The sequence below is a fragment of the Spinacia oleracea genome, chromosome 3, assembly GCF_020520425.1.
Source record: "Spinacia oleracea cultivar Varoflay chromosome 3, BTI_SOV_V1, whole genome shotgun sequence".
NCBI classification, from domain to species: domain Eukaryota; kingdom Viridiplantae; phylum Streptophyta; class Magnoliopsida; order Caryophyllales; family Amaranthaceae; genus Spinacia; species Spinacia oleracea.
In genome coordinates, this window is record NC_079489.1 from 158629195 (window position 1) to 158641369 (window position 12175).

At 37.3% G+C, this 12175-nt stretch overlaps 1 protein-coding gene across 12 annotated transcripts; it reads left to right on the forward strand.

The window, feature by feature from the left end:
• Positions 1 to 11955, forward strand: LOC110791615 (uncharacterized). Of its 12 annotated transcripts, none has more exons than XM_056841082.1 (10): positions 1 to 402; positions 990 to 2765; positions 5564 to 5633; positions 6411 to 6498; positions 6589 to 6660; positions 6956 to 7035; positions 7239 to 7319; positions 7438 to 7604; positions 10148 to 10359; positions 11399 to 11785. In XM_056841082.1, exon 2 carries the CDS (start codon positions 1087 to 1089, stop codon positions 2197 to 2199), a length of 1113 nt encoding a protein of 370 aa, XP_056697060.1. In that variant the 5' UTR covers positions 1 to 402; positions 990 to 1086; the 3' UTR covers positions 2200 to 2765; positions 5564 to 5633; positions 6411 to 6498; positions 6589 to 6660; positions 6956 to 7035; positions 7239 to 7319; positions 7438 to 7604; positions 10148 to 10359; positions 11399 to 11785. The 12 variants fall into 12 exon arrangements, with proteins under 12 accessions (XP_056697060.1, XP_056697061.1, XP_056697059.1 ...); XM_056841088.1 differs by having other exon boundaries at positions 2 to 402; positions 990 to 2264; positions 2613 to 2765; positions 6572 to 6660; positions 10148 to 11785; XM_056841090.1 differs by having other exon boundaries at positions 2 to 402; positions 990 to 2264; positions 2613 to 2765; positions 7165 to 7319; positions 10148 to 11785.
• The last annotated feature ends 220 nt before the right edge of the window (positions 11956 to 12175 follow it).

The window sequence follows — 12175 nt, forward strand, 5'->3', positions numbered from 1 at the left end:
AATGTAAAAAGATCAATTCGTGGTACTGCTCGTGAAATTCACGTTTCACCTCAGCTCAGAAATCCACAAACCGGTTTCTCTCTTCCGATTTCACCTCAGCGCCGCCGGCCAGCCACAGTCACCACCACCGCCGGCCATCCAAAGTCATCACCACCGCCGACCATTCACAGACCCACCTCAACAACAACCTTCACAGTTTCACACTTTCACCCGGCCACCTCTGAATTTCTGAAACATCACCACAAACTCCACGGAGACGCCGCCAAGTACCAGGCGAAGTTCCGGAGAGTAGCCGCCCCACACCCACTGAATCTCCGCCACGCACCCACTGCTTCTCCGCCCCAACACACACAGCGTTTCCGCTCATGGAGAAGTTACGAGGTTCCACCGTTCAATCTTAGGGTACCTACATTCCTTTCAAAATTGAATTTTAATTTCATATTCATGATCAATTGTGTGCTTTAAATCTTTAATTGCTTGTTAATTTATGAGTTTTGTGTTTTAATTTCTTGTTGTTAACTTGTTCATAAAGGTATAATTGGGTGAATTGGTGTTATTGTATGTCTGTATTAGTGTTGCTGTGTTGTTGAGCGTTGATGATATGCTTAATTAATTAGCTTGATGTGTGGGACATTTTGTCGATGTTGATATGCTTAATTAGCTTATGATTAAGCTTCAATTGCTAATGATGTAATTGGTTTATGTTGAAGATAATGCTAAGTCATACTTAGAAGATTAGGTCTTTGCTTGTTATAGAAACTACTCTAGCACGTTCCATAATCTGTTAGTTTTATTGGTCTTTTACACATCATTCTCTAAGTTGGTTGTGTTTAGTAGTTTGTATTTTGTAAAATATGCTAATCAATATACTTTGATATTTTTGTATTGATTATATTGATTGTTATGTGGTGTGTGGATGATGGTGACACAACACCTGGAAAATTCTGGATCCTCCACTGGTTTTCCCTGATTCCCATTGCTGTTTCTAGTGCAGAAAAATGGCCTGTGAAACCGAAGCTCAAAGTTGAAAGTTGATTTCGAAGAAACTTCACTTTCATTAGCCACTGTTTCGTGCTAAACCGCAAGATGTTAGTTTTACTAAGGAGATTTTCTGCCTCTATTTCGGTAGGAAATCCTTGTATTATTTCTATCTTTAATAGATATTGTTCAAATAGCCGGGTTTCTATTGATGAGGGTGAATGGAAATCTTATCCTTCGACTTCAGTTGATGATGGCAATGGTTTAAGGAATCGTTTTGGTGGGATATCCTGCTTGCCATTTCTTTACCAAGATCAACCCCAACTAGATAGCCGTGAAATCGAGGTTGTTGATTTAGATACGTGGTCTATTGCTTCGGGTTTGGTTGGTGTGTCAAAGAGCAAACAAAACGAGCCACATTTGAGATTGATTGGTTTAGAGGAACTTGATGATGGGATTAGTTGTAATGTTGAACAGGTTGAGGATGATCTTGATATTGATGAGATTGAAGATATGAGAACCCATGGAAGCCTGTTTTACAAGATTGAGAAAAGTTCTATGGAGTTTGAAGAATACCAATTTGACTTCCATGGAAAAAAGGTAAAATCCAGAACAAATGATGGAAGGGAAACCAAGACGAGAGAAAACCTGAAATGTGATTTGGCTCAAAATGGTGAAAAGTCTTTAAAGGGTAAGGTAATTAGCAAGAAGTCCGGTTTAAATGATTCTTCCTTGGTGAACAAGGAACGACTTGTTAAATCTATCGAGGAGAACTATGTTGTTTGTACTCATAATCTCGACGGTTTTTCTGCTGGGAAGAAGTTAAGAAACCCAACTTTCAACCAACTCACAGGGCCTTTCCATGAACCCTTTTGTCTAGACATTTATGTGTCAAAAGGTTCAGTTCGTGCTTGTGTAGTCCACCGTGCAACAAGCAAGGTTGTCGTTGTTGCACATTCCATTTCTAAAGACATAAAATTTGGTCTTGGGTCTACCAAAAGTAGAGTCGCTGCAGCCACTGTGGGAACTGTTCTAGCGCAACGTGCTTTGGCTGATGATATTCATGATGTGATATACACGCCCAGGAAAGGTGACAAGTTGGAGGGAAAGCTTCAGATTGTCCTTCAATCAATTATAGATAATGGAGTTAATGTGAAGGTCAAGCTTAAGCAGAGGAATCCTGGTAAAGCTGTTAGAAGACGTTATGCTGATGAAGTGTAATTTGTTTGGTCGGAACTTGGTAGTTCCAATAATCTATTTTCTCACTCCACTTGATTGGAAAGCCGGTAAGTGCAGATTGGTGTATGGTTAATGTTCTATACACTGCTTGATTGATAATTTGGGTTTTCTATTTGGCTTTTGCACGTTTTATAAACCGTAGAAGGAAGTGGATCCCAAAAGAAATTAATCAAGTGTTTAGAATGTAACTCATGGTTTAGTGATTTAGCTGAAATACATCTGCTTTGATTTTCCAAACCCATTTAAAGAGAGGGGAAGCTTCTGCAATGGGGTTAGAAAATCGGAGCTTCAGATTCTGTGACGTTCTGCTGATATGTGTACTTGTTAAATGGTGCTTTTTTTACTGCATAAGCACGCATGCAGAAACTAGTTGTGTTTGTCTTTGATTTTGCCAGGTATGATCTTGTACACTGCTGGAGAACCAGTGCAATTCAAGGCTTATGATGCGAAGCAGTATTTGGATTGGAATTGTACCAACATCATCTGTGCGGTGATCATGACTGTGCCCAACTAAATGATCGCGATTCTGCTCCTATTTCTTTTCACAGGTAAGAACAATCTATTGCTTATATATGTGTTAGTAGATAAATGCATTTTGTTTTAAAGAAGTAGATGAACGCATTTTGGTTAGAGACGTTAATACATTCATCATGCAATTGGTTGTAGTTAATTCAGCAATGTTTAAAGGCATTGTGCTTGGAAGAAAAAGACGCTAGTAAAACAGGTACGGCTTGACAATTAGGGGAAAAGCAACAAATGATGCGCTCACCACCTCTCGGATAGACCACATTTAGTTCTTTAATCCTAGGAAGAGCTTTCGCATGATCCCTAGATTAAGTCACTAGCAATTACAATTAGCTCTTCACATACTACATCCTAATTCACAATCTCTTGCCAAATTAATCATGAAGGCCCTATTTGGTTCATTATTAGTAAAGGAAAGGAAGAGAAAAGAAAGGAAGGGAAAAGAAAGGAAAAGAAGGGAAGGGTAATAGATTTTATTTTCCTGCGTTTGGTTTAAGGGAAAGAAATGAAGGGAAGAGAAAGGAAATATAAATGACAGCTTTTAATTTTCTCTTTCCTTCCAAATTCCTCCAATTTTGGGAGGAAAGGAAATTGAAAATTTTATAAAGGAGCTTTCCTTCCAATTCCCTTCCTTTCCTTCCACTTCCCATATAATTATTTGTACCAAATACAGGAAACCTTATTTTACCTTTTCTTTCTTTTCTTTTCCTTCCAATTCCTCCCAACCAAATAAAGCCGAAGCACTCCAATCAATCCTAGTAGAACTAGCATTTGCAACTACCAATTCAACTAGTCATGGAATTCCTAAGCATCAAATCAAGTTTAATCACAACACTAACATGCATATCCCTTCAATTTCCCCAAATTAATTCCCAAGCTTCACCCCTATCCCTAACTTAAGAATCTACTCACAATTCATATTTCTAGCTAATGAAATCAAGGAGTAAGAGCAATTGGCCATTGAATTGTAAATTGAAATTGAAAGAAAATTGAAATTGAAAGAATCAACAAGTAGAATCTAAGTAGACAATCAATTGAGAATTATGAGATGAAGAGAATCAAGCAAAATGTAATCAAAGCATTCAAACATTAAAGAATTCAAGAATCAAAAGAAGCAATTAAGAATTGAATTGAAAAGCATTAAAGAAATTAAGAGTTTAGAGAATTACAAATGAAGTTTCCTCCAATTGATGATTTTCTCTCTCCTCCAAAGCACAAAACTAAGAACTAAGCTCTCTAGAGTTTCTGAAAACTAATTTTGATATTCTAAAATTAATTCTCTTCAAATAAAATCAATAAAGCTATTTATATGTTTCTCCAAATGGAAACTTAAAATCCAAACAAACCCAGCCCGCGTCGACGTTCGGTCGCACAGACCCTCTGTGCGATCGAACGGAGTAAAATCGTGTGGGCACACTGACAGGCTAAATCGCACTCCTATCAAAGATAAACCTAACGTTCACCAACTAAAAATATAGCAAGGGAAGCAGGGATCGTATCACAGGGAAACAATGTTCTTTCTACAATTAATCGACAAGTCTAGACTATTGGTAACAAGAGATTTGGTTTGGTTTGGTTTGTAGATTAAACTAAGGCAATAATCAAATTGGAAAATATCAATATTAAGGGAATCTAGGGCAACGGTTCACCACAAATGCAGACCGGGATTGGACAACGGACAACAACAACCAATTAACAATCATAACTAGGAAAACATGCATCTCTCGAATCTTATGAATTCCTTAGAAAAATATAACTAGCAGGCTCTCGCTATGTACTAGAAACAATTCCTATCTAATAGCCACAGACCAAAACATCAGATTTATACCTCTTGGCGCATAATCTAAGGTTAATCACACTCAAATCAAAATAGTCCGGCCGAACAGGATTGACGAGCAATTATAATAAGCTATAGCTATCACAATCAATTAATCAATAATCAAGTCCACATATAATCCCAATCATGCATTCATGGATCCCCTAAACCCTAGAAATTAAACTACTCACTCATATTAACAAATAACAAAGCAATTAATATTATGGAAAACATGATAAAAAACAAATAATAAAGCAAAGTTGAAATCAATACCTAAATGAAGAACGAAAGGATGAACGAAAAATTAAAGCTTTGATTGAAATTAAAACCAAGTGTTTGGAACAATTTAGAGAGAAAACTAAGCTTAAGGAAAATCTATAACCCTTTTAAAAGTGAGAAATGCCTCATTGGAACAGTAACAAGACCGTCATTTTTTGACCGATTTACCCTTATGGGCCTGCAATTTCGTTTCTGCCCTTCAGTCTCTCACCCACTCTCCCTTGTTCCGACCTAAATTTCTCTCTCTTGCGCCTCCCTTCTTTGATCTGTCTCTATGGCTTCTTCCCTCGATCTATACAGCAACCGCCTCACCGGCTAAACTCCACCGCCTTCTCTGTTGCTTCACCCATTCATTCTCCTCCTGGTCTGCGTTAGAGATGGAGTCGAGTTTGAGGTTGATCAAAGGTTTGCAATTGTTCTCTCTTAATTCCACCAATTCACGTTGATTAAAGGTTTTCTATTTTGTGAATTTGTTCTCTTATTTCTTTCTGCTATTGTTAGTTTTATTATAGTAATTTATTGAGAATTCCATGTGTGGGTATGATGTTATACAGAGCCTTTCCTTTTGATTTTCGATTTATTGTGGTTGTTAATGTATTGGTTGTTTCGTTGGTAATATGTTACTATATTTATGTTTTTGCTAAGCTCAGTATTTCAGATGAATTTGCTTTTCCTTTATTGGTTTAATCCGATTTTTTAATTGCATTTTTCTTCAAATTATGGCAGTCGATTGAGTTTGTGGAAATCTACACTTCTGTCATGAACTCTTCCAGGCCTTGTCCGGAAGATTTTGAAGGTATTTTCACTTTTATTTCCTGTCCATTTTTTAATATCCCCTGAAATAGATAGAACAGGAATTTTTTTTTAAAAAAAACTTTGGTGGTGTCATATTCCGGATTGATTTCCATATGATGAAACAAACATTACCTTGTGAAATGGACCAACGCCACCTTCTTCAAGTTTGTTACTTTCACCAAAATTATTTGTAGGAACTCTCAGCAAATGATATGTATAAAGTGGTGACTCGTGTAGTTCAAGTTGGCCGACTTCGAACTTGTCTTTATTTGATTGCTCTTCCATTCCTAATTGATTCGAGTCAATATGAGAACATTTGACATGCTAATATAACTGATGTTAGTGAAAGTTCTTTAGAAGCATATACATTACCTCTCTGCATCATCCGCCTTCTTAGAAAGTATATGGATATAATAGCTACTACTGCACCTATGATCACTACTGATGTAATAGTTGCAAGCATTGTCATGTTTATGTACTAAATCAAGGGGGATGCTTAATAAACAAGACGATCATCACAGCGCCGTATCATGGTCCATCTACCTAAACGACTAACCAAGTGCAAACAGTATCATGGTCTTGAAGCCCTCCCACCTCTCTAGGAAGGGTTGAGGGAAAGAAAAATCATATACTAGCACAAGGCTGTAACAACCATAAATCAACCATATCATCTTTACACCTATAAGCCACCCTAAAAAAAATAAGTCTGAAGACAGAAGTACTATCTAACAATTGATTACAATTTTTGTTTTTTATTCCTTTGAATCCTAATGGATAGATGGCTTCTGTGAACAACATGCTGTGAAGAATAACTTTCCTCCCTTTCCTCCTGCAATCCTTATAAGCGGACTTGCTCATAATCAAAGGTTTGGACTTGCCTAGAAACACCAAGCAACTTTAGAAATTTCTGCCATAAGTAGTATAACACTGAAAGAAAAGATGATGAATATTTTCAGGTGCAACCCCACATAGGGCACAAACAGGATCAATAGATAACCTCCACTGCAGCAACTTATCTTTTGTCACAAGTATGTGTTGAACAGCCATCCAAGTAATAAACACACTTTTTGACTAGCTGTGTTATTTCTTAGTAATCTTTTCCAAGGATCAGTCACGAAATTACCTCTCAGGTGACTTGTAAAGTTTGTTTATAACCATATCTTGATGAACATAAGCTTGTAAAGGATAAGCAGTTTTACGTGATTTGTTATACCTATTAGGTACTATAAGGAAGTATGGTGAAGTTTCATTTTTAGTCATCATGTCATTATGTAGTCTGGCTCCATATGCTGGGGTGCTTCTGATATATTTGCGCGGGTACAGGTTTGTTTGATGTAGAAGGAGAGCTTCTAGGTTTTGGAAGTTGTCCTGTACAAATCTGGAAGGAAGCTGACTGTATTGAGGTGAGATAGTCATTCAGTAATTTATAATAAACCAACACCACCATTTTTTTAATACATGGCAGGCTGTAACCTGCTGCGTTTTAAAGAAGTTGGATAAGATACAGAGTACTTCTTATTTTATTATTTTAGGTTTTCTTCCTTCCATTTGGGCTTTTCAGTTAACCAGCAATCTTCAACCGATATCTGACTTGCTGTCTGTTCAGCCGTGAAATCAGCGTGCTCTCTTGCAAATGTAGATGGAAAAGAAGTAGTGGGCATCGGGTTTGCAGCAACATGTTCCCTTGGTGCGTAAACGTTTTGTTCTTATGTTTTGTCAGTTTTTCCTGGAAACTTAAGGATAGACTCTACTTCTTTCTAGAGTTACTTTCTGATATTATGACTAACGTGGTTTCTTTTCTCCAGTGGCTGTAGATGCTGATACAGTTTCCTGGAGTGGTGATTCTAGAAGAAATGTCATAGTTTGGATGGACCATAGATCTGTAAAGCAAGCTGAACGGATCAATGCTTCCAACTCACCTGTATTGCAATACTGCATGGGATCTCTTTCTCCTGAGATGGAGCCACCTAAGGTACCGTTCAATGCATTCTTCTTCTGCTGCATAACCCTTTCTTGGGGAACAAATTTTTGGAATGCTTGTGATCCTTAAATCTTTTGCTGAAGCTGGTTTTTAGAAGTAACATTTCCTTATCTATGGAAACAGGTAAAATTGTAAATAGCACCCACGTCGTAAAATTGTAAAAGGTTTCATTTTTCAAAATTAAAAAGAAGAGAGAACGAACTCTCTCTGCATTTATATAGATGAGTAAGAACAACACTATGATAAGAGTCCTCAAGGTTCAGTTTTGTGTGCAACTGTTGTATGAGAATTGAAAGACAAAAGCAAACAAGCCAAAATTTTAGTTGTCTCATTAGCTATTTCCTTATTTAGAGAGAAACTTTAACCCTCTCCTTGTCTCCTTGAAGATATAGTAAGTATTAGAGTAGGCCTCTGCCCTCTGGTTCTTTTAGTTGCTCATGTTCGGCTACTTCTAGATCCAGTACAAGCTGCTTTTGCAGCCTTGTAGCAACTTCTTGGCAATAAAAGATGTGTTTCTTATAGCTATACTGCTGTACCATTATGTAGGATAGTAAGAGGTTATAAAATAAGCTGACATCTTCAATTCCCCCCTCCCCAGTTAAAATTTAACTGGGGTAAACCACTTGTACAACTGTACAAGTTGAAGATTTTTTTTTCACAATCCACAGAACTCTGTTGGAATCCCGAGTATATGCTACACAAATAAGGAGCAGACAGATTAGTAGGACGATATTCCTTTTTTCTAATACCTAACTGTAGAGTATTTCTGCACTATTTGTACTGTTTATTACTACCCCAAAAAATATATATCCGGATTCTGCTTCTTCGTGTCGGTCGTTCATCATATATTTGGATGTATATGTCATCTTTTATCTCTCAGAGTCAAGAGAAGTGGGCCTAAGTGTTTGAAATGTTAAAAGCAAACTGAAAAATTAAATGCTGGCGGAGGTTGATGAACTTTCGGGCACATACAGTAATTCCTCTGACAGACCCTTGCTCCTTGAGAATCTTTTATGGAGGGAGTGGATCAAGGCAGACCTGTATAGCCGAAATTTGAGATGCTTGGGAGACAGGAGAGATAGAATAGACAATGTATTCTTAGCATATTAATTTTTGTTGAGATCATAATTAGCAATTAGGTTTGCAAGAGGTGGAACTAATGGGAGTTCTGGAGATAAAGTTAAATTGCATTGAGATAAATAATGTATATCCTTATTCTCTTGTCAAGGTCAGCGCTGAAGAGCATGCCTTGAGGGATGTAGCCACTAACATTTGAATTATTATTGTTATTATCTTCCTAGCCCAATGATATCATTTGATCTAGCCAGTTTCCCTCAATTACGGTGCCTGACATGGTGTTCCTGACATCTGGCACTCGTGCTTGCATGTTCTTAATGACGACATTATTATCCCATGATTGTACATGACCATACTATTGTCTTAAGTTGCTCCGGTTGAAAACTTGCTTATCAGACAGATTATCCATTATCTTAATTTAGTTAGTTTGCAGGAGGATTACCGAAGAAATTTCTTGAGAAAGGCTTCTTGATTGAAACTTGACTAGATGTGTAATCACTATGCTTAAGATCACTAGCACATCGTCTTCTCCCTGTTTATGTTTTGTACGTATGTGTGTGTGGTTAGTTTGTAATTTGCAGGATTACCGAAAATTAACTGATACAGAGTACTAAACTCGATGTGATCTCAAGATTCCTAGAATAGGAACTTATAAGTATGCTTTAAATTTTGAGTTCTTCAATGCACTTGTGTTACTCCAGATTTAGGATCGGATTTCATCTGCGTCCCTGCCCTATGTGGCTGACTGGCCGGAACTTTTTTGATCCTGTAGATTATAAATAGTTACAGGTGTCTATAACAGTAGAAGAGAGGGATATATTTTGGGATCGTGCTCATCCTAGGCGTGTATTGGGTCATAATGGGGAGATCAACATTCAACACTCTTCGTGGCAATGTTAATTGCTAAGTTAACCAACTTTGATCATACTAAAATGACCATTGTGGGGATATGTTTGCCTAATCTTGACTGTCCTTACTCGTACTATAGAAGTTATTTATTTAAGTACTAGCTCCTTACCACTTTGTGCAAGTCTTCCACATAGTATTGTTAGCATAACTGCATAAGCCATTTAAGCCTTTTGACAGTTTGATCCTGCTGTTAGTTAACAACAGCCTAATGTAAATTCAGTGTTGAATTGCTCATCAACCACGAGTCAACCATAGTTCAAGATTGGAGAAAAAAACCCAGTAAACCAACCAAAAGTGTTTTATGTTTTCCTGTTATTTTTTGGGATCTTAGTGTGATGCTTTGAAGCTGTTAGTTGTGATTCAGAAATTGTCTTCTTTTAATTTCTATAAATAGAAACTGTTGAAACATTGTTGATTTTACTTGTCAATTGTCATTGTTTTCCTGAATTACATGTCAACCAACCTTCCTTCAAATTCTGGTTTTCATGTTTATTTGCTAATATGAAATTGAAACTCTGGTGGTGTATTTTTGTTTGTTTGTGTTTCAGACTCATGGAATACTGAGCGCAATTAGTTGAGGACTATTGTATACGACATATCCTGCCTGGTTTTATATTCATGTTGCTTGCCAAATATCCGGATATGTTATTGGTGTTGCCGGCTGGGCCACTGGTCTTCAGCTTGGAACAAGTCGGTTTGGATTGTATACACGAGCCACCGCTACATCGGTATTGCCCTCTTTGCACTTGCTATTCTACAGGTAACTAACTCTTGCTTGTTTTTCAAATTTACACTCATTCGAGTGAAAGGCCGATGCACAAGTCGTAAAAGATGATGGATATGCAACCTTTATGCACTTTTGGGGTGGGGGGGGGGGGGTTGGGATGGCTGGAAGAGTGAAAGGTGGTGTTTGGTGTTGGCAATCACTTTCAAGTTCATTTGAGGAGAGCTGCAATAAGGCCAATGAGATTATTTGCTTACTGCAATTGATTATGAGAGAATATCAACATTGTCCTAGGACTTGGTGGTCCACACTCCATAGTACAGGTTTTAACCAATGGACCACTGACCATTGAAGGAACTGGTCCTATCTATTCTTAGGAAGTTTGGACATCTTCCATTTTACTGAATGAAGTTCTCTTTCAAACTGTTTTCAAAAGAAAATAAAATCCTAAGGAATCGGTAAATTGTAATTTATCATTTGAAGTTAGTGTAGGATCCATTTTCTGTCTTTGTTTTCGGTAAGACGTCTTTATTTCCCAGATGCAATTGTGTGACTTGGTATAATTGGTCCAATGATGATATAAAGGAATTACTAAATTGTATTCTACTATTTGAAGTTGGTTTATGGATCCAGTTTCTGTCATTGTTTTGATAATTTGATGAGTCTGATCTATATCATTCTTTATTTCCTGAATGCAAGTGCGTGATTTGCTATAATTGGTCCCATCTTATCCTGCTGGAGTATTGGAGATTGGTTTTAGGCTTCCAGGTAGCTAAAGCAGACTTGAATTTTGGTTCTGAAACCACTGTAAGTTTGGAATCGTCTCATAAGAAACAAAAGGTATTAAGGTTGAACATCGGTGTGCGTGACATTGTATAATGTCATTTCAAACGTAACACCACGTGATTGAACCCAATAATATCTACATGACATCCAAATTCTTGGAATATCTTAACGGAATGTCACTATGGACCTATGATACCAGCTACCAAATGGTGCCTTAAGTTTGGGTCTTTTGTGATTGTTATTGTTTGTTCTATTCACTGAAAGGCTATTTTCATTTCGGACATTGTAGATAGTTATGCTGTTTCTAAGACCGAAGAAAGAGCACAAGTCTAGAATTTACTGGAACATCTATCACCATGGAGTTGGATATGCCATCATTTTCCCAGAAATCATCAATGTATTCAAAGGCCTTCAGATACTTGAACCTGAAAAAGAAATGGAAATCGACATACGTTAGCATACTCATTGTATTGGGTTGCATTACCGTGTTATTGGAAATATACTCTCATATTCCTATTTTCGGGAATCATTATGTATTTTAGGTAGTTGCATTTAGGCAAAAGTTCGGAAATATGTGAGTTCAGTTTCATTTGTTTCGCGCTGTTGTCCTTCCACGTTTAAGTTTCTTGAAACAGTTTATTGCAGTGTTGGTTATAAGATCTTACACATTCTAATAGACTCTGTCTGATTGCAGTTAAATTGCTGGAGTTGTTAGCCTATGTAAATATTGAAGAGGAGACAATGACTCGCCAAAAAATAGTTTTATCACCACAACTCAGAGCAAACAAGCATATTTTCTTTACTTTTATCATGTTTGATTCTAGAGATCACAAGTTATCGTTTATTTTTTGTGGGCATCCGCGCGCGATATCGCGCGGTCCGATTCTAGTAAAACTAAGTGTCAATACTAGAATCATAGATATCACTAAAAATATAAGGGGCTAGTATTTATAAATTGCCCAAAATAAAGCCCAAAACCGGAATTAAAATGCGCGAAAAACAAATGATACTGAATCTGCCTTTGTCAAAGGGCGTCGCCCGATCGGGCGTTCTGGTCGATAGTCGG